The 22,870-nt window shown below is 44.2% G+C and overlaps 1 protein-coding gene across 1 annotated transcript; it reads right to left on the bottom strand.

Moving 5' to 3' along the window:
• Positions 1-605: 605 nt before the first annotated feature.
• ahr1b (aryl hydrocarbon receptor 1b) lies at positions 606-21,276 on the bottom strand. The gene is made up of 11 exons (XM_062534431.1): positions 20,632-21,276; positions 19,271-19,458; positions 10,742-10,860; positions 9,816-9,905; positions 7,884-8,016; positions 6,848-6,984; positions 6,160-6,362; positions 5,849-5,958; positions 4,958-5,099; positions 2,867-4,607; positions 606-1,491 (listed from the first exon to the last, which is right to left on the bottom strand). Exons 1-11 carry the CDS (start codon positions 20,670-20,672, stop codon positions 1,342-1,344), a joined length of 3,054 nt encoding a protein of 1,017 aa, XP_062390415.1. The 5' UTR covers positions 20,673-21,276; the 3' UTR covers positions 606-1,341.
• Positions 21,277-22,870: the final 1,594 nt, after the last annotated feature.

Here is a 22,870-nt window from a genome sequence, read left to right as displayed (position 1 = left end):
GCACATACTCTTTATTTCAAAAGAACAAAATTTCAAACAATACGTTGAAGACAAACAGGTTGAAATGAATGAATGATCCAACAGGGCAATAAATTCAGTAGGTATGGCACAGTTTCCTTCCTGTAAGAAAATACATTTTTCTTCCTGCAGATCATGGCTTGCACAATTACAATACTGGGAGGTATTTGTTTTCTTTATATACAACATTTTCTATCTACAGTCAATACATGAGATTTAGAAGCAGCAACACATAAAATATTGTTTTTTAAGAAAATGTGAAATATCCCCGACATTTTTGTATGTTGTATTTGAATTAATCATACCTGAACTGAACTGTAGCTATAACCTGATCTTTATAACAGCATTATAGATTAGTTGTTGGTCTGTGTAAATATATTAAACATGACTTAAAAAGAAGTTGGGGATTTAAATTAAAAAAATAAAATAAAAAAAACCCTCAAAATGTAAAACTGTAGATACATAAAATTGTGTATTCATTCATCACATGATCTCCAGTGTAGAGACAATAAAAATCTTTCAGGGTCAGCTTCTGTGTAAACACTAACACACAAACGTTCTTACACACCCACCCACCCACCCACACACACACACACACACACACACACACACACACCCATCCATTCACACATACACACAAACAAACATACAAAGGCCTCAGACAGGACAAAGATGGGCCCTTTCAGCATTCTCACTATGCATATTGATTGCTCTTGAAAAACAATGTGCGCATATTCTCCCTCAAGCTTCTGTGGTCTATCCTCCAGTCTCAGGAGAGTAGTAAAACTTTCCTGTCTGCACCAAAAAAAGCACAAAGGAATATACAGGGAGGTATAAGTGATGTTCACAGCTGACGTCAGGGGGGGGGGGGGGGGGGGGTTAACAAAGACTTAGCAAAGGACAGGTTCTTGGATCAAAAATAGGCCTATCCACTTGATGACACAAAAGTAACCACAAAACAGGGTTTCGTCATTTTGCCTGTATTCTCTGTCTTTGAAACATAAACAAGCACATTTGAAGAACAATTGACTTCTGACATGCATCATACTCGTGCTGGATGACAACATTTATCCACATCAGTCTCACACACGCCCACTTCAAAGTATGTTGTAAACATGTCAGATGATATAGTTCAATTTGATTGCAAATGAGCAAAACACACACACACGCACGCACGCACGCACGCACGCACGCACGCACGCACGCACGCACGCACGCACACACACACACACACACACACACACACACAAATATACACACACACACACACACACACATACACACAAATATCCTTTAATTTGCAGCTGCAGTTGTTTGGCCCTGTCAGAGGAAGAATCCCGTTGTCTGTGGGTCAGTAAAACTGGGCACCGTCTCTGGGTGTGGGGTAATGCCGTTGGGCACTGTCAGTCCATTCCCACTGGGCAGGGCACCGTCTCCTGGATGGGAGGCACTGGATAGGCAGCCATTCTGCAACTAAAATGGATAAACAGATACCAATGAGCAACACAACATGCTAAGATGAAGATGGATGTCATTCTGTTTCACACCACAAGATGGCGTACGTTAGACAGGGCTGCGATTTTCATCAAAAAGCGGTAGAGGACATAATGTTTTTGCTGTTGGTTGGCAAGGAGAATTCAAGGTTCCTCTTTGCTGCTGTTGAGCAAAAACTATCCAACAGCAACAATAGGAACTAAATGTGAATGTCCTGTTAAAAGCCTAGCGTCAAATGTTGAACTGTTTGAAATGATCAAGTTCATCTTGTCAGCAATACAGAGAAATGAAAAGGGCAGTGTAGAAGCAATGTAGAAGCAATTCAACTCCAGCTCAATTCAAATAACAGATAATAATAATAGCCCAATAATAAATTGGTCAGGAAGGCACTTGCTCCAATGAATATGCATCAAGAGCTGAAAGGTTCTTCTTTATCTTTATCTCATGAATAAATAAACCCTCAAAAAAGTATAACCCTCCATTTGCACTCTGCAATCTCTCTCTCTCTCTCTCTCTCTCTAGCTTCTTCCCTCCTCCACTGTCCATTTCTAAGGCAGTGGATAGTCGAACGCAATTTTTTTTTAGGTCAGTGGGAGAGGAGAATACGTGCTCGGCGTCCCAGCTGAGCTTTGTTGTTTTTTTCCCCCCTCTCAGTTTAGACCACTGACCCTGAACAAAAACAAACAGAGCAGGGAAAAGATGGGAGGAGAAGAGGAGAGGAGCGCATGAAAAAAAAGAGCGCAAGCATGAATGGACATGGCCTCTATTGCCATCTCTTTCACTCTCATTCAGCTCGGTGAAAATGGGGTCTCCAACTATGACTCATGCCTTTCTTTATGGCCTTAAGTCATAGAATTCCATCAAATCTGTTCTATGGTCATGATGAGCTCACAGAGAAGATCAAAGTAATGCGTGAGATATATGGCAAAACACTACTAATGTGACATATGCTTAATGTTTGTAGTGAAGAAATCTGAACAGACATTTATAGCCTATTAAATCATAGACTATAAATTAAAGAAGGCATGACATGGCTTTGTCTCAAGGCATGAAAGCGCTGTTCCTTTCGAAAACAAATTATGCTAAATGAATGATTTGTTTGTTCCAATAAAAGTAGACAACTGCTGTTTAGGAAAACTTTGGTTGTGCATCTGAACCATACTTGACATGTATGCCTTTGGCTGTCTATTGCCATATCTTCTATAAATTCACATAAAATACGACATACAAAACAAGTCTCCTTTCTGTTATTTCATGAAAAGTCTAGTCAATTCCATAATCATGTCATTTACCCTGTGAAGTGAGTGGAGTGAAGTACAAAGTGAAGTGTTCGAGTGAGTTCGGTGTTTCTTACCTTGTGCTGTGTCGGAATTTGACCGAGGTCTGAGGTAAACAGTCCACAGGAATCAAGCGTGGACAGTTGTCTACACGGCTGCCCTGAGCCCAGGATCTGATTCGAGATGCTGGACAAAACCTGCGCTAGCTGCTCCTGGCCTTTTGGATTGACCACCTGATACGACGAAATAGAATTCATTGCACTCTGATGAATACCGTTCCCTCTCACTGCCCCCCCATTGACCGGCACGTCCACCATGCAGTAGTTCATACAGGAGTCCACGGTGCAGGTGGAGGGGACGTGTCCGTTATAGAGGCAGGGGCCCGGGTTCAAGGTCTCCCCTTGACCGCTCTGGGTGAAACCCGTCCAGTGGTCTTTGGTGGCGAAAGGGTCCGTTTTGAAAGGTGGCGGCGGTCCGGCGACGGTACTGTCCTTGTGGCTGTTGTGGCACTGAGGTTGAAGCTGAGGAAACTGGTTGTGCTGGGTGGTGTGTTGCGGCAACGGGAACTGCTGGTAGTGGAGAGGCTGGCTGCCACCACCGCCACCGCCACCGCCACCGTCCAGCTGCTGTGAGGTCTTGTGGTTTAGCAAAAATGTCTGTGGGAGTTCAGGCTGAGCGGTCATTTTAGTCATGGCGACCAGCGCGTGCGGGGCCGAGCAGTAGCCGTTGGACGCCGGGTGTCTTTCCAGCGCCTGCTCGAGGCCGTTGCTGTCGACTGCGCCCGGGTGTCCCCACGAGTCGAAAGTGGACGTCGGCGGCTGTTTCAGACTCAAATGCTGCTGCATCTGCTGGGAAAGGCTCAGGATGGGGGGCTGACCGACCGGTGGTCTCTGAGTGAGGTACTGGCTGTTCGTGCCGGAGGCGTGAGTGACGCGAGGGTCAGGCACCTGGGTTGTGTCCATCTGCAGCGCTGGGGGGAGCGACTGCTGCTGCTGCTGCTGGGCGGTGGTGGTGGGGGGCAGCAGCAGCACGGGCCCGTCGGCGTCCCCCCGGTGCTCCAGCGAGTCGTGGATGTAGGAGAGGATCTCGTCGCTGGTGAGCAGGTCGTCCAGGGAGGGCACGTGCTCGGCGTCGGCCTCCACGCGGATCATGCGCTCGTCCAGCAGCAGCAGCTCCAGGTCCTCGGCGCTCAGCCCCAGGCCCTCCAGCGCGCTGAACAGCTCCCCGTTGGAGCAGTGCTCCTTGGCACCGCCGCCCTCACCACCCCCGCCACCGCCACCGCCCCCGCCCAGCGACAGCGAGTCCAGCGTGGCCAGGAGCGGGTCGAAGCTCTTCCCGTTCTCGGCCGTCCCGTGGAGCGCGGCGGCCACGGAGGACGCGCCGCCGGCCGACACGCCGGCGACGACGCCGTTCATCGCCTGCTCCCAGCGCTCGAACACGAGCTCGGCACGCTGGGCGGACGCCACGCTCTCGGCGAAGCGCTGCTGCTGCTGCTGCTGCTGCTGCTGGTGGGCCTTGAGCTCGCCGAACAGGTGTCCCGGGAGGAGGCAGGACGCCTTGGGCTCGGCCGCCGGCTGGCTGATGTACACCGACTCGTCCTGGCTCATCATGGCGCCCAGCAGGGAGCCCGGGTCCAGTGCGTCCTTGGGCTCTTTGTCGGCCTGCCCCTTCTTGCCCTTGGCTCGGCCCTCGCCGCCGCCGCCCTGCTGGCTGGCGAGGACGGGGTGGCTGCTGTGGTAGAGCAGGGCCTCGCCCGTGGCGAAGGTGAAGGGCAGGTGCATCGACCGCTTCCGCAGGTGCTCCCCTCCCTCCTCCTCCCTACAGACAATAACAAGACACATTCAATTCTAACTCAATCAATAAAGTCAATAAATAAACAAGTAAATAATAACTCAATAATGATAACTTTCGTCAAGGTAAAATGCTTTTAATAAACTGCACAGACACCATCACAAACTATAAAAATCATCCTCAATCAACAACGATCCACATCACAGCAACATTATCTATATCTATTATGTATAATCCTCTACATTTGCCATACTGTACAACTAATGTCGGCCTATACTGCTCAATACCGAACTGAACTGCCTGCATTGTCATATCCGAAACAAGACATAGATCTCACGCTAGTGGTATTGGTAGGACAGCGGATCGTAATCACTCACAGCAGAGGTCTCTGGGTGGCGATGATGTAATCGGGCCTGCCGTTCTTGTACACGAGTCGTGCGTTGGCCTGGACCCACTTCCAGCGGTTGTCCTTGGTGAGGAGCCGGAACACCGTCAGCCCACTCTCACCCGTCTTCATCACTGCAATCACAAAGCAGAATACTGAGTGTGTATAGCATTGTCCGAATGTGCGGAATCGTGGAAAAAATAATCATAGGAAAAACGGTTAAAAAACGTTAAAAAGATAACGGCTAAAAAACATTACTGTAAACAGATGCAATTACTATAATTGGAAGACTTTATATTGTACTGCATTGATTGCACTTGCTGTCACGTGTATGACATAACCAGAGTCACATTCTAATAATAATACAACACATATCCTCATTAGATCATGGTGCAATTTCATCTTTTTTCTCTACACTGGGCCATCAATCTAACCCCTCTCTGTGTAAGGCCCTTGGGAGTTTCATCAGGGTGCTTCGGCAAGCCTGGCTCTGAGTCGGAATCCTCATTGGGACTTTATCTGTGGATAACAACACAGTCGACTGATAGGGCGTATGTGAGCCCTAAGTCTCTCCTCCAGCTACTCTGCAGCTTTACTCAATCTGTCCCATAATCCAGAGGGATTATTTCGGAAAAGCCTGCCGAATGCTGTGGGCAGTGCCTAGCGACCCTGTTGACACAAATCATGATGACCTTTCCAGTGTAAACAAGACCACGTCTCATTTCATCACATCACATCTCATCTCATCTCCTTTCATATCTGAGACGACGCTGTTTTGAGAAGGTTTGTGATCACCAAATACCAAACAAGCGAGAGAGAGAAAATAAAACACACTTTCTCAGGCGCTGTGGCCATGAAATCCATCATCAGCGCTTGCACTTACTGCGGACATGGTTCTCTGCACAGTAGAGCATGTCTGCTGCGTGGATGAACTGATAGCCAGACCCGCGAACCCTGAGCTCGGCTTCAGTGTAGCCCAAAACGATCTTGCCCCTGGAGGACAGGAAAAAAGAGACAAAAATATCGTCATGTCACAGGAAGCACAAACACAACAAAGTGGTTACATAAACGTTACAACAACCAGCGAGCAAGCTCTTTCTCAATATAAACAGCAAAGGGATAACACCGTAATCTTAGTGGTGTGGTGTGTACTGCGAGCTGCTGTACGACAGGGCCAGGCAGAGGGGGGCTTACTTTGCGTCGCAAGCCATGGGGGTAAAGTCCAGTTTGTGCTTGGTTCTGAAGATCATGTTCTTGGTCCGAATCTCCAGGATGGAGGGAGACTGCAAGGGGGTGGCGATGGCGAACAGGGCCGGCTCAGGTGGGGCCTTGACCCCGTTCGGCCCCTGCTGGCTCTGACCGTGCAGGAATTTGAGCCTTCCCTGGAGACTCAGGGCCTGGAGGGGGGGAGGGGGGGGGAGAGGGCATATGCTTCAGTGAGACAGAAACTGAATTTACTTCTAGCATTTTGATGATGGGCTCTCACTGATCTTTGATAGGGTTGACTTTTTTTGGGTTCACTGCTGTGACAGCATCACATGCAGCAGAAAGATTCTGCATTGATCTTTCTATCTTTTGGCTGACTCTCTCTGACTCTCTCTCTATCTCTCTCTTGCTGTGTATATACAAGTTGTACTGTATACAAACATGAACACGTGTGTGTGTGTGTGTGTATGTGTGTGTGTGTGTGTGTGTGTGTGTGTGTGTGTGTGTGTGTGTGTGTGTGTGTGTGTGTGTGTGTGTGTGTCTGTGTGTGTGTGTGCGTGTGTGTGTGTGTGTGTGTGTGTGTGTCTGTGCATGTGTGTGTGTGCGTTCGTGTGTGTGCGTGCATATTTTAAGTATGTTTAATGCAGAGTTCATGTATATATTGGCCATCACTCACTAAGAAGCCAGAGGAGTTGTCCAAGAGACATCGGAAGCGACACACAAAGCTCCTTTCAAGAAACGATGAGTTCTCTGGGGGCAGCTGCTCCGGATTGCAGGGGGGGGCGACCAATGAGTTGCCGCCTCGCTCACCATCTGTAGACCGAGGGGACGTGGGTGATGAGGGGTAGGAGGGGTGGATTGGGGGTGTCACGTCATGAACATTTCAAGGAGTGTCCTACCACATCAGGCACAACCACGGGAGATGCGTGTTGTGTTCGCCTGACAAAAAAAAACCCCTTCACTGCTCGCCGTATTCTCAACCTCCACCCCCCCGACCCCGACCTCATCATATTCCATTCAGGCTAGGTTGCGAGCTAGCGGCCCCGCTGCAGCTTTGCGGCGTAGGAGTGCCGGGCTGCTCTCTTCAGAGGCTGACCTGAGAAGCTCCCCGCTGCAGAAATGCACTTATGTAATTAGCCCAGTGGCTCATCGCCACTTTAAACATGCCATGTGACGAGGCTTAGCTTGCAAAGGGGGCAAACACACTCTCAACCACCGTGAGGGAAAAATGTGGCGGGGGAAGTCTATGAATCTTTGGCCATTTTTGTCTGTCTAGTTATGTTTTTAGTTTTTTTTTGTTTTTTACTAATTCTGCTACCACAATTTTCCTGCCCATTAGCTGAGGCTTATAGTCATTTTGCTAAACTTCTTCAGCCATGAAGTTCATACATAGTGGAGAGCTATATACTGTATATGGGAATGCATTTCTTCATTCATCTGCATGATTAGAGCACAATGTGATTATGCTTCACTGGGCTTTTGGGCACTGTACTTAATACATGGGTGTGATTTTCTAAATGGGTTTCTTTTTAAAATAATTAGCACAAAACACTGTCCTACGTCTTAAATATAAAACAAAAAGAAAGGGAAATAATAGATGCGTATAAATCTGTACTCTCACGTTGAAATGCTAACCGTGATCTTAGACGTTTAGCACAGTATTAACAGGCTAGCAGTCTCTGGTGTGCTGAGGAGGGGCGTGCTCTGCTCACCTGTGGGGGAGTGCTGGGGCGTGGGGTAGGTGGTGGCGGGAGGAGGGTTCAGGGCCCAGTGGAGGTTCTGCCTGAGCTCCTGCTGGTCCTCCGTGTGGACCATCTCAAACACACTCTGGTGCATGACATCCGTCTAGACCAGGGGGGAGAGAGAGAGACATGGAGAAATGAGAGAGAGAGAGAGAGAGAGAGAGAGAGAGAGAGAGAGAGAGAGAAACTGTCATCAAGAGAAACTGTCGTCAAGTTTATATGATACACAAGTTAGCATGCACTTATACTGTAAGTGTACATAAAACTCCTGATCTTCAGCCAGCCTTTTCAAAAAATTGTACTGAAATTACCTGCAAAGAGCTATTGATGAAATTCTATTAAAATAATAATAAAACTACAATAATGATAACATGGATGCATGCATTTATTTGTTTATATTTAGAAATGGGATGAAGAAGTATTCAGTAATGACATGAGGCTGCAGCATGCCTCTCTGCTCAGGGCTGGACTACGTGCCCTGTGTCCTGATTCATCTTGTTTGCTGACTTGCAGTGTGACCTACTTTTGTTACCGCGACAACAAGGACAAGGACACCATACACACACGTCTACCAAATAATCATTTCACCTTGCGGCCTTGTCGACAGCAACGAGTACACAAAAGATTAAATACGGAAACAACACAATTTCCAAAAGAAACAAGATATCAAAACAAAACATTTGCGACTCTTCATTTTTGACAATATTTATGCATTGGACCCGCAAGCAGAGATAGCAGTGGAAAGATCAAGGAAATATTCATCAATGAAAAGAGACAGACATTGCCGTGGAGTCTGCAACTGAAGATGCTGTTGTGAGGCAGCCTTGATAATGTTAAATCACTACTGGAAGCCCAGTTTCTTGCAACATCATGCATCAATGCTGTGCTATCTTCCACTGCTAGACTCATCCAAAGGCTGTCCTATAAATAGACTCACTTACACTGGTTTGTCTAAAGAATATCTGTCAACAGATAACTGCAGATAAGTCACGCACATCTCGCCTCTCATTCATGAATACATTCATTTACAGCTAATATGCAAAAACATATGCAACATCTAAATACAGTATGCAACAACTCATGCGATACATTGCTATATTCTAGCATGGAAACCATTCAGTTTCGAAGAATTTTTTTTTTTTTTTTAAAGGTGAGCCCTTTAAACTTTTATTCTCTTAACCCTTAATCATGCACATTCTTCCTATACAGAAAGAAACAACTGTGTGAACTAAATATATGCAATCTAGCTAATAACCTACAAGTTTCCCATTTATTCCTGACAAGATTATAATTGTAAAGCCACGGACTAGCTAGAGGTTTCTGGGGGAGTCCCCTTGTCAGTGTTTGCAAACATCTCCTCCTCCTCCTAAGCTGTTTTACGCTTATTAAAACATTAATGCTATTAGTCCGTCACAGAAAAACCCGAGGACAGGCAGACTGGTCTAACAGATGCCACACGGCCTGCTTGCTGCAGGGCCAGTGTGAAATGCAAAGCAGCTATCGCCCGCTTCAAACCACACCTCTTAGGAAAACCATCTATAGTATTCTACTGCTCCTTTAGTCATGTTGATTTGTTGATTTGCTTTTTAATTTTCCTGTTTACATTGTTTACATTGTACTGTATGTTGTGTGTGGTGTCTTAAGCTGCTGGGACCTTGAATTTCCCCTTGGGGATCAATAAAGTATCTCTCTATCTATCTATCTATCTATCTATCTATCTATCTATCATTGGCGCACTTCCACAAGAACAACATGCTAACCAAGAGCAATAGAATAACCTATAGTAACCATGACAACCTATAGTAACCTATAGTAACCATTGTCCATACATTCATTTTGAACAGTAATGAGCCATAACCGGTGGTGTGAAAGTACATCTAGCGTCACCGTAAAAAGCTGTACCTGATGGAATCCCAGATAATCCTGAATGGTGTGCGAGGTGTAGAATATGGTCCCATTAGCAGTGATGACCAGGACGAAGCCATTCAGGGCCTGCAATCAGCACAAAAGAGCACAATGAAGCTTCTCAACAGGAGAACCGGAGAGGGGATTATATTTCACTGATGTGGAACTGGAACAAGGTGTGGGTATATAAGGAACAAGACGTTTTGCTGCATGTCAAGTGGTTTTCAAAGGGTGAAAGGCCAAGAGAGAGGGACCAGTGAACATGCAGCCAGTGAAATTACTGGATAATATACACAGAACCTTCACATGTGTTTGGCAACACATGGACTCTTCACACAACTGTTTATACAACATTTGTCCCCAAAGAACAATGAGGGCTTTGTGTCGTTCATCCTTTCTGCTGATTCAATAATTCATCACCTGACAGATCATTTATAATTTAACCTATCGGTGCTGAAACATTGCTTTAACAATGCACTGTAATAAATTAAATAATAATGTACACTTCAAGAAAAAAACGACAGGCTTTTCCAGCACCATCCTCCCATGCTTTTAAAGATACACCAAATATAAACATGCAGGCAAACTAATGAAGCATCAATATTAATTACACGCATATTATCAATGCAAACCATTCTTCCCTACTAAAACACTCACACACATGCACGAACGCACACACAACACACACACACACACACACACACACACACACACACACACACTCATACACACACACACACACTCATACACACACACACACACACACACACACACACACACACACACACACACACACACACACACACACACACACACACACACACACACAAATACACACACACACACACACACACACACACACACACACACACACTCACACAGAGACACAGACAGACAACCTCTCAGAGACCCAGAGTACTGACCTGCAGAAGGAGTTCACCTTCAAGCATCCAACCGTCTGCCAATCTTGCAGCTTTGCCGTTGTCATGGTTACCCGCTTTGGCCGTCACCCCATTGCTGCAGGTGTGGTTTTTCAGGGCAACTAGGTGAAGACAGAGTGAGTGAGTGGGAATGAGAGATAGATTGATAGATAGATAGAGAAAGATAGAGAGAAAGAGAGAGGGAGAGAGAGAGAAACAGAAAGTGAGTTGCTTTATTGTTGTAATAATGTTTACAAAGCACTGCTGTGAATGTCACAATGCCTCATGCTTGCAGCGCTAAGCCCATGGTATCCCCTGCCAGCACCAAGCTCATTAACAATTCATCAAATTCCATCTTAAAAACGACAAAAGAAGCAGATTATTTTTGCTTTGTGTGTAACATCACAGTCATTTAGGTATAAAATCATAAACATACACCAAATTACCAAATGACAGCCATACACATCTCATCTAATTTAACATTGGTTAACATGTGTCACATGACGTGCTAAATAAGTACGGTATGCCCTTTTGGTAAGTTTGGCAAGTAAGAAGGGATGCCATCGTACACCCTCTAAACCCTTTTCCAAATAAACACACAAATGATTTCATTTCTATATGTTAGTGCACAATTACTGCCCGTTCTGATGCATGGACATGCCTGCCCTAATAGGGTGGAGAGACGGAGAGGAGAGGCTCAAGCAAACAACAATGGCTGGCCTATTAGTGCAGCATCAGAATGAAACAAGGTGACATTTGCTCTGGGCATCTCTCTATTTATACACCACTACTGCCTGGCTAGCAACATTCAGCCCGTTCACTTGTCTCCCGTACGACTTGTTTTTGTAGCTACCTCATGGAACTGATTTGTTTCATCTGTAGACAACATGCTATATGGTCATGTCATGGGTTTTTTTGTTGTTGTTGTTGTTGTTGTTTTTTTTTCACAAATAGTGTGGTTTAGAAATGTTTGCAATGGTATAGAAACAATATCAACAGAAAACAAAATCTAAATATTGTCAAAGGCCATACTGATCTTATACTGACAAAGTGCACTATACTAGGATATGAGGGGGTGGTTCTGATAGAAAGCTAGTTGTTGTTTGCTCATACAGTTGGTGAAACATGCACATATGTGCAGGATTACAGCAGCGCATGGATTCCTATACAGTGAATCACTTTACATATAGCACTTAGGAAGATGTAATGCATAATGCAGTACATATACATACTCCCTTGTGCATGCTTGCATGCCCTCACATGCAGATTCGCTCCTATCACAGCAAACATCGAGTCAAGGTGGCAGGGCCCGTCCAGAACTGGCACAACGCCAGCACCCATCTGTGCCATGTGTAATGGCTGTTTATTTCCCACCAGAAGCACTGGCATTGACCCCCCGACACACTGAGGCTGGGCAGAGAGGCCTTCCCCTTGGACAAATGCTTTAGAAATACAATTAAATCATGCAACAGCACATTTTTACTGCATATTATGCTTGCAAAATATTCTTTTAATTAATGAGGATTGATAAGGAGTAAAATATGTGTGCGTGTGCGTGCGTCCGTGTGGCTAAGGCTGACATCATTTTTTTTTTTTTATCAAAAGGAGAGACAAAAAACATCTCAGTTGAGCATATTCATGCTGTGGCAGATTTCTACATGTCTGGAAACCCTGGACAGCTTTGATTATTCATTACTTTATAATGCAGGCTGGATGATTTTGAAATATCTTCACAAATGATTCTTTGTTCCTGGTTACTCATACTTCTAGAGGAGCTAGGTGCCTGTTGAGACCACAGGTAGTGTCATGTTTCAAGTATTGTGTGTGAAGTGGGTGTAAAACGTCATGATTTGTTTTTTTTAAAAGATGATCAATCATTAGTGCTAAGACAAGCACACACAATGAATCACAGCCTTTTGTTGGTGCTACCCTCATAAAAGGTTGTAATTATCATTGTATTATCTATTACAAATGATCAAAGCACAATTTATGTACTTGACTAGATAGAACCTGGATGTTGTGTGTGCAGAACATAGATATTAAGTCCCTATGGCCAGACCTTCTTTCATTACTGCCAAATGGCATTAGGTTTTCATAAAATACTTTAAAAATAATCCTTAAATGTTAATGGCCCGAGAACAAATGTGAATGAAGTCATCTCAATTTTTCTGCATTTCGTCTTTGTTTCTGAATGTCTTTTCTTTATTGTAATGAAGTTCTGCTGAATGATACTATTCTACTCCAAAACCTTTGAGAATTTTGTGACTACACACGCAAGTATTATACGGAGCAAGACCATCTGACACCTTGGGTTCCTTCATATAGAGTTGGCATTAGACTGGGCCTGTGGTCACATACAATACCCTTGTCACTTGCGTTTTTTCTTACTACACTATAACACAAAAGCGGTACACCCAATCCAATGCCTTCGAACAGAAGAGCGCTGAGAATTTGATTAAGTAAATCCGACAAAACCTCCTGACCCAGAAAATCGAACAGCTTGTGAAAGGGCCACGGGCCGTGAGCTACGGGCCCATAATTCGTTGCTAGCATGGGGGCGTGGGTGGAAGTAGCGTCGGGTGTCATGGGAGGTTAAGATGGTTCGAGGCAGAGGCTCCCCACTATGCCGTCCACTGCCAAACGGTCCTCATGATGTGGGCAATCACACACCTCCCTGCTGAGCTAGTCAGCCTGACCCCTAATTCACTATGGGGCAGTGGGCTGCAGCAAGACTCTCTATTAGCCCACTGCTAGCATGCTCTGCTCACTCTCCAACTGTTTTTTCTAATTCCACTATTACCACTAGGAGAAACGAAATACTGTATTTCAGGATCTTATAATATTTCCAAAATATTTCAAATATATCTGGAATAGTTGAGAGACCCTATATGAGCAAAACACCATCATTGCCCTTTTTTTTTTTTTGCTATGTCCGTAGAGAAGCCAAAGATTGAGCAAAGCTAAACAAGCATAGCTTCAGCTCCATATTCTATTCGCTGAGGCAACCATTTTGAGCAAAACAGAAAAAAAAAACAAAAAAAAAAACAATGTCATAGGAAGAGCAAATGCCACTGTTTGGATTGCATCACTCAGGTCTATGTTGTCATGTCCTGTAGGATCACCCAGAGAAGAGGATATGAATCACGGAACGCGCCTATATTTGGCCAGCATTAGCAGCATTAGGAGCAGGGGGATGGGTCTGCTTGTTAGACATTTTCAGAGCCTATGGTCACACTAATCATGGATGGTTGCTCCGCCTTGTGACCCGTATGAATCACGTGATAAGTTTCAGAGATTGTGTCGTGATATGTCAGAGAGAGAAAACCCCCAACACACACAGACACAGACACACACACACATTGACAGAATGTGTTTGGGTGTCTCTCAACACAGTCAACATAACATCTCAAAGCAAAACATAAAGAAATGAAATTAAATTAAATAAATAAAGCAAGCTTGCATGTCAGTGGGTCCATTTACGTGCACGTATGCATTTATGAGCGCATATGTATATGAATGTTAATTATGCTAACCCTGTGTCAAGAGACTGTGTCCTCCCTCCTGACTGGCAGAGCATAAATATAGCAACGTGTTACTCTCTCTCTCTTTCTCTGTCTCTCTCTCTCTCACACACACACACACACACACACACACACACACACTCTCTATCTCTGCCTCAACAGAATGGACCGAATGAACACGCAATCTAAGACGCCCCCGCACATGGGGTGGGGGGAAACACATGGCAAGCGAAGGAAAACACATACGCATGAGCAAATACACACACACACACACACACACACACACACACACACACACACTAAAGACTAGCATAGGCATGATGTAGCAGCTGATGAGGACCACCCTGTGCAGTGTTTTTGCCATAGTGCTGGGGTCACATGTCTATATGAGCCTGTGGGTTCGAACATATACAGGCACTACGATAACAATGGCCCTCGTCAGTCCAGTTTCAACGCGACTCTTTCTGCCAAGTGGCGGAGCGAATGTGATCAAGAGGGGGATGGGGATTGCCCCAATTAGAGAGAGAAAGAGAGAAAGAAAGAGAGAGAGAGAGAGAGAGAGAGGAAGAGAGAGAGAGGGAGGTGTGGTAGGGGGAAGGAGTGTTTCTTGCACTGATCATCATCTACCAGAAATGACATCTCATTTACATTGAAAGGGTGGGGTGAGGGTAAAACAGGAGGGCACTGAACTGAATAATTGTTAAAGAGCATGCTTTTGAATAAGGTGATGTCAAAAGACAAAGCACTATCCCACTAACAGATCCACATATGAGTGTTATAGTGGGCCCATAACACTTTAACTCATGGGTGGCTAAACTTTAACCATGTGTCCTAACGATGGGATGCTGATCTACTCCTCAGTTGGCTTATAGGCTTCAGCACTGAGTTCTGAATTTGAAATACAGTAGGTAGAGCTTGTGCCATGTGTTTTCAAGAGGAAAGTATGTTAGAAACATTAAGACTGACGCTGTCAGTGGTTGTGCGTCGAGGGGTTTTTTGTGTTGAGTTGCGCCAGAGTGACAGAGCTGGGTGGGGGATGTTTTGTTTTCTGTAAGATGCTCAGAGCGGAGGATTCTCAGATGAAGATGCATTAGGGCAGCTAAATGTGGACGAGTGCAGCTACAGGCGAAGTATTTACAGAGTGATTCACATGTTACGTGTTCACCCCTGACAGAAGTATGTCAACAAATTTCTCATAAACAAATCATAACGTGCAGGCACAACAAGTCGGAGAGATGAACATTAGTATGTCTGAGGGATTGCAGGAGTTGTTGTGAGTGCCTTGTGACAGACAAAACAACATTTCTTACATTGTATGACATACAGCTTTATCCTGTATAATGTCATGGCAGATACAATACAATGTAGTGAGGTGTAAATGACTTACTACTGAAGCTCCTCTGACCGATAGGCTACTTATGGCACTGTTGATCTCTGCCAGAAAGTATGCAATTGCATTCTCTAGACTAGAGCACAACACAGGGGGGCTATCATAAGGGATTCCCCCTCCTCATGACTCCAGAAAAGGACCTCCCTTCCAGGAACTCAAGAGAATGCTAATTGGCTTAGCGCTGGTATCCTTGCAAAGGGGGTTGCCCTGTCTTTTCAGTGGAACATCAAGGCTGTGACACGGCGCACCTTTTAACCTCTCTATCCCTGATGCTTCTCCATGACCAAGAGGGAGCTGATGTTCCCCCTTGTCAGCGTGAGCGCAGTAATCCTCCATCAGGCCTAAGAGATGCTAACGATCTTGATCTACTGCCACTTGAGCGCATTTAGCTGACTTGTCCTTTTTTGTTCTGCTGAGATGGCACATGTGAGATGATTATATATGGAGTAAATACTTATTAACCTAGATCCTCAAATATTCACCATTTGAAGACTAGTTGAGCCTTAATTGTCATTCCTAATGAGCAGCCTTATACGAGCCAGAGGACTGAGCCAGTTTACTTTTAGTTCTGATAGATTGATTCAGATTCTAATAGGCTGAATTTGAATGAAGGCTGAATCATTTATATGCATTTATTTGACTACAAAGGTGTGTTACATATATACTGTATATATATATATATATATGTATATATATATATATATATATATATATATATACACACTTGTAACCTCATCTAAAAGAAATATATATATACTTGTAACCTCATCTAAAAGAAATGCGACATTTACCGATCTTCTCAGTTCTTTGATCTTCTCAGTACCATTTTCTATGATATGAGGCTAATGGGGTACCCAGTGCATTGAAAAGTAAGGAAAATTAGGGGTCCTGACTAAAAATCCACATAGCTCATTTAACTGTTGACATGTTATGACAGAAGGAGAATTATGTCTAAATTGCCATCACTGACTGATATTCCTGTATTCAATCACTTCACATGGCTCCACTTGGTGGACTTGCCATGACAGAGTGAAATATCCAAGGCCACTCATGGTGAAAGTTATTGAAGGAAGCTTTTGTATTGATACAAAAATAATCCAGGATTATGAAGCACCCTGCATCTCTTCATTCTGGTGTACAAACTACTTGTGATACCAATATGGCCACCAACCACTATTCTTCTACAGTATATTCACTGTCAATGTTTATAACATGGCCGACTCATTTCAATAGACACACCTCATGACCCAACATCAAGGGAGTAAAACCCTTTTGTGAAGTTTTCTAACAGCTTCTCCATTCAACAGCAGGATACAAGGTCAGAAATGAGGCAGCTGGACCTGGATAATACTACTGCATGGATTAAATGGACATTGGACGGCTTTGTTGCTGGTACAAGACCTTTCATTACACCCACTCCCTCTGCAAATCATCTACAAAAGAATCCAGCTACACTTAATGCCAAGGTGAAATATGCATCCTCATTCTGCTGTTTACGTGACGAATACACATCAGTCACTATACGCTGTTCAGCTTCTCAAAATGCTCTGAATTAGCTGGTCTTTTTTCTTTCCTCTCTGTGAATAAAAACATCACCACATGATCCATGAGCTAAGACCCAATGACCCCCAACGAAGCATATTTGCAAACAGTAATTACTTATAAAATAACGGGTGGAGGACACGTATTGTTGGCCTCAGTCACATCCATGACTCATATGCAGCAAGCCTGCGGTGACCTACAATCCAGGCATGCTTGTGAACAATTAAAGTGTTTACATTCAACACACACGGCCTTCTGTAACAACCTCCTACAGAATTCCCAAAGGCAGGAATGTGATCGGTGGCAAATGGGGCAAATCTATGAAAGCTGGCATTCTCAGATTAGTGATTATACCCCTGCTGTTACACTGAGATGCTGCTCGGGGGGCTGAGTTTGCAGAGTAAACTCATTCAGAACCATCATGGAAATTGATTAATTCATTGAAATAGATTAAGTGATTTAAGTGAAACAATAAATGTTGTGTGATTTAAAGAATGCTATTTTTACTATTAACTACTAACAATTTCCTTGATAGCGCCGTGGGAATGGTTGGCACAAACTGCGGGGGGGAAAAAATGAGAAAGGCTGAGCTTTTAGAGAATTCAGAAAATTGTGCCGTTTCTATTTTGTGTTGTGTCCTATAGCACTTAGCACATTACCTCCTACATCCACTACTAACATGAATAGTGTCAAGGAAAACCCCACTCTATCCAACACTGCTCTCCAAATGAGACGAGTACAACTCCAACAAGTGAGCATGCACCAAACTCCTCTTTTGCTAGTTGAGAACACAAGGGCACGGCGCATTTACCGATGCGTTTGCTGGATCTATTCATACTTCCGAGGCCGGGCACAGATGCCACATCCTCCCCATCACTGTCTGAAAACAGCCTTTCAAAAACCTCGCAGGCTTAAATAAACATTGCGCCTCCCCCCCCCCCCCCCCCGCTCCCCCTCCATTTCATAAATTCTTTAAACTCATGGGTTTCCCATCAATAATTCATGGCCGCGAGTGCATCTCTCGTCCGCACTGCAGTATTCTCATCCTAAGTACACTGCTGACAATGTTACATTCCCTCTGTCCTTCACAAGTGATAAATCGTCATTGCCATTTTCTGTCCTCGTGCTGACAGCGGGCGTTGGGGGGACGAGCCCACTCCTGGCTATAACGTGTTGGAGGGTGACATCATGGAGGACTGTGCAAACAGCTAAAGTGGTTCCTGGGTATAGGGAGAGTGATGAGCGCGGAGCGGTTTTCCACATCACAGGAGAATCCGCGCGTCACTGTTGGCTCCTCAGAGTGCTACGGCGCCTTTGTGTTGTGACACGGCTGGGAGAGTTGGGAGGGAAGAGTTGCTCTGAAGTCCAGCCATGAGCTCCGGTGGCCATCACACCACCAGACCACCAGCCACCAGCAGTCATAACCGCAGAAATTCAAATCAAACCAACCACAACAGTTCTTTCAAAGTAGAGAGAGTGCTGAAAGAAATTCAGAAATGTTTGTCATTGCTATTAGATTGTTATGAAACGCAGAGTTTGTCCACGCTTCAAGAAAGAATAGCAAAAAGATGGTGGTGAGCTGGGAACATCTGCAACATATAGCATCTGCAACAACCAACAACCCAAAAGCACTTTAGCTGTGATACCGAATAACAACGACACCCAAAGAGGACAGGGAGCTAAAATGGTCTACTTTCTCCTACTACATTCAGTCTGTTTTGGTCTGCTCTGTTTGGGGCCCTCCTACACACCTCCACACCTACACTACAATTACAGCTGGATCACAGGCATCGCATGATCGCATCGGCTGGATGATGTCCTTAATTAGAAGACGCCCAACAAAACAAAACTTTGCTCTCTGTGGATGTAGTATTCTGTGGGATACAACCTTGTGGTTACCATGAAATAAACATCAGATGTTGTAAATGAATAGTTGTGTCTATTGATATCCACCTCCGACTTTGTGGAATAACACCTAATAAGTGAACCTCAAAAATGCAATGACAGCATTGGCACTGAGGACGGAAGTCTTTCGTGGAAAAGTTATTGTTTTATGTCAGCCTGCTTCTGGGCCCATACCTGAGAAGAAGTTCTTTGCTCGAAGGTAGCTGACGCTCAGGCGAAGGATGGAGAGTTTGTCCAGACTGGAGGTGACGTCCTCGGGAAAGGGCAGCAGGCTGGCGAGGCGTTCCAGCTCCGAGTTCAGCCGGTCACGGTGGCGCTTGGAGGGGTTGGTCTTCACAGCCTCAGTCGGCGGTGGTTTCGCCCTGAAGCACCAGGAATGTGGATAAGAAATACGTAAATAACAAAAGTCAACAACGTGAGCGCAGACAGACTCGAGATGCGTGGGTGTTATGATCTTTCAAGTGGAGTGTTCGAAATCTCCCCATACCACTTCGATAGCCATACTTTTCACTGTACTGAGCTAATTTCTTCTGCTTAAGATGGAGATTAAATGGACATTGTTGTTCCGTCACAAGAGTTCCATTATGGCAAGCATGGCTTCCCTTAGAAGTATGGTATGATCTCACCAGATTTAGAGTACTGTATCCCTACAATAACAAAAACTTTTGTAGCTATAAGGGAAGAATGTTGGCAGTATGCTGTTACATGTATATCCATTCTGAAGATGTGGGCCTACAAAGCATTGTCCAGCTGTGTCCCATATAACTGGTATGAATTCATGCCTGAGGTTAAATGACAGCATGTCCAAAAATAACTCAACACAAGGGCTCTCCTGGTTGCCTAGCAGGGTGCTGCTGCCTTGACTAGACTAGATGATTTGCACAACTGACACATGGTTTCCTGCGATTTATGACTACATACAGTGTGAAGATTAAAATCTTGGTAATTATTACTTATTGCTTACTGAAATATATCTCAAGCTGGATAGGACCACGCCATGAATACAACTGGATATGTCATACTATGGACAATGGAGTTCAAAGGAAAAGCATGCCATGATGTCAGAATTGTCAACACGTAGAAACTGCTAAGCCCTATGTGCTTCCTCAATGATTTGATGATATTAACTTTGTTTGGTATCCAGGACCAAACATTACAAGTGCATGTTGCATGTTGCATGTTGCAATGACTAGCTTATTATCAGTAAGGTGATGTGATGAAAAACCCTCAAATATGAAAATCCATGAATGAAAACACAATTAGTTTGAGAAGTTAGCCTTTCTGACAAACATGAAAATACCCAACTTAATCAGATGTGGATGTATTCTATTCTAATCTGATTCTATTCTAAATTGTTGTTAAAACGTCCCAGGTTAAGGTTCAGATCCATCTGATAGAAAACAACTGGTCCCGACTATTGTGGCTTTACGAAAACGCATGTTAACTCTACTGTAACTAAATTGCGAATGCTGCAATTGATCACATAAAACCATGATTGTGTTCCTGCATATTAAAAAAAATATCAAGAAACTTACGCTCTCTGAACCGGCTTCCTCCTTTTACGTCCCGCATACATTATTAGGCCCCACCGAGAGCCCTCTGATTAATACAAATACGTCACCGTGTTGTGCACATGTATCCAATTCATCAAGAATTATGTCCAGCGCAGGTGCTCCAAGGCACAATGCCGTTCTGAGAACGGCAAATGGAGGATTGTTCAAAACCACTTTTATGTCAACGTCGCTTGATGATTTACAATGAGTTGGTAAATACATCCATGGATTATATAATTCGTGTAGGCCTATATCCTCTCAGTGGGATTTACGATTCTTGTCAGCGTTGCGCTCTCAACCAAAGCACGGCGCACTTTTTTTTTTACATCACTTTGCTTTTTCAGTTGGATTTTCCGAAAGCAGAATTTAACACAATGCAAAGACAATAATTAAATCTCAAGAAGAAGGTGTTCAATATGTGAATTTGCTCCACAATTAAAAAAAATCAATGATCTCTCATGCCAGAGTACAAAAGTAGGGCCTGCTGTCACTCCAACCTGCTTCCATAATCCCAAACGTTGTTTTTCTTCCCCATCAAAGACCTCAAAAGTAAAAATTCCTTTTCCACAGAGCCTGCAGTCCAGTGTCAGCGCTTCCCAACCACAGCCTCATGACTGAGCACACGCATTCTTTCTGACAGAGGAACCAGCACAGATTTGCGCGAGAGCGAGCAAAAGGGCTTACAGCGCAGGGTCGGAGGGGGCCACATGAAAAACCTCCCAGAGACACGGGCGCGCACGTCAGAGTTAGCGCGTCCACAAGCTACCAATTCTGTCCAATCGCATGCAGGATGAAAGGGTAGCCGTTTATGTTGAACCTAAGTGGCTTTTGCTTTATGTAGGTCAGGGGTTAAACCATTAAATAATGGAGTGATACGTGTATGGGTATTTCCAATAATGTAAAGAATAGCTGCAGGTATTTTGTGAGTTGCATATATATTTCAGAATAGAAGACAGAATGTCTTCTATGCTCGTGCTAAGGAAGACACTTGCAAGTGCATCTACCAACACATTAGGTGAGCCTTCATAACAGCTTTTCTGCTGTTGATGGGTCATCTCCAGCAATGGATGATTTGGAAAAAGTGCACCACTGCATATCACTGTCTCTAATAAATAGACTCCTGATCTGGCAAATTATAGGATGGAGGTTCCAGCTTTCATTCTAGAGGTCAGTAAGATCACTCATTAATCGATACAAAGCAAAGTATATTGTCTAAGGCAAAACTCACTTTAATAGCCCTCTGCAATTAAAAATGGAGATTGGAAACAGTGTGATAGACACTTTTCCTGTGACATGCAATACATTCAAATGGACAGTTTATTTTCTTAAGTATTATTATCTCAGGGATCATTATGGTTTACAGTGCAAATGCAATACTACTTCCCAGGATTGTGTGACAAAAAGGCTGGTAGGCTACAGTAGCCATGGGTCAAGAATGTAGGCACAACATGCACAGAAAGAGGAAAATAGCTGTACATATGACATTATCATACAGAAACTGTCCATTTGGCATTATCTAACCAGAGAAGCCCATCTACATACTACCCACATCCACTATCCCTCAACTATTGTTACGCTGAACTACACCCACATCTCTCTCTCTTTCTCTCTATCTCTGTCTCTCAATGTGTGTGTGTGTGTGTGTGTGTGTGTGTGTGTGTGTGTGTGTGCGTGAGAGATAGAAAGCTAAGATAAAGGTAAACGAGTAAGTTGATGAAACAGATTCTAAAATGAATGCCATTCTCATATTCACCCCATTTCTAGAAATGACAACATAGCCTTAAATGTATGCCTAATGTCAAGCTTTAAATATACAAAGCATAGTGCAAAATACTGTTAAAAGTTAGAGTGAGCTGCCCCATTCTTATACCACAGCAGCTGCTTCAATTTCAGGCCCACCGCCTTACAAAACACAAGTAGAGAAGTCAAAGTGCGCCATCTGGGAGTATGTTTGTGAAACTGCAGTTAGATGGAGGATAAGACTAGGCTAATTTCAGAAAAAAAGAATCATATAATAATATTGATATTACAGTCAAGTACACCTCACCTCAACACCTGATTATAGACTCTTGACAAACTGATCTGAGGCTGTACGTAGCCTATGTCAGCATGTAGTCTGAGTTTGTGAGTCGGCAACAACAGGTGGATGAACGGATGTCCTTGAAATTACTGAGAGCTTTTGTGGAATTATGATCTAATTGGCTGATGTACAAAGCACTCA

This window comes from Sardina pilchardus, chromosome 4 (genome assembly GCF_963854185.1).
Source record: "Sardina pilchardus chromosome 4, fSarPil1.1, whole genome shotgun sequence".
Lineage (NCBI taxonomy): Eukaryota > Metazoa > Chordata > Actinopteri > Clupeiformes > Clupeidae > Sardina > Sardina pilchardus.
Note: the sequence above shows the minus strand (reverse complement) of the source record. Positions and strands in the feature narration are given on the sequence as shown.

Excerpts from the sequence above, each read along its gene's own strand:
- ahr1b (XM_062534431.1), bottom strand. The coding sequence starts at position 20,672 with ATGTATGCGGGACGTAAAAGGAGGAAGCCGGTTCAGAGAGC. Across the intron at positions 5,100-5,848 it reads TGCAGAGAACCATGTCCGCA|TGATGAAGACGGGTGAGAGT; the intron begins GTAAGTGCAAGC and ends TTGTGATTGCAG. Across the intron at positions 1,492-2,866 it reads AAATTCCGACACAGCACAAG|TTGCAGAATGGCTGCCTATC; the intron begins GTAAGAAACACC and ends TATCCATTTTAG.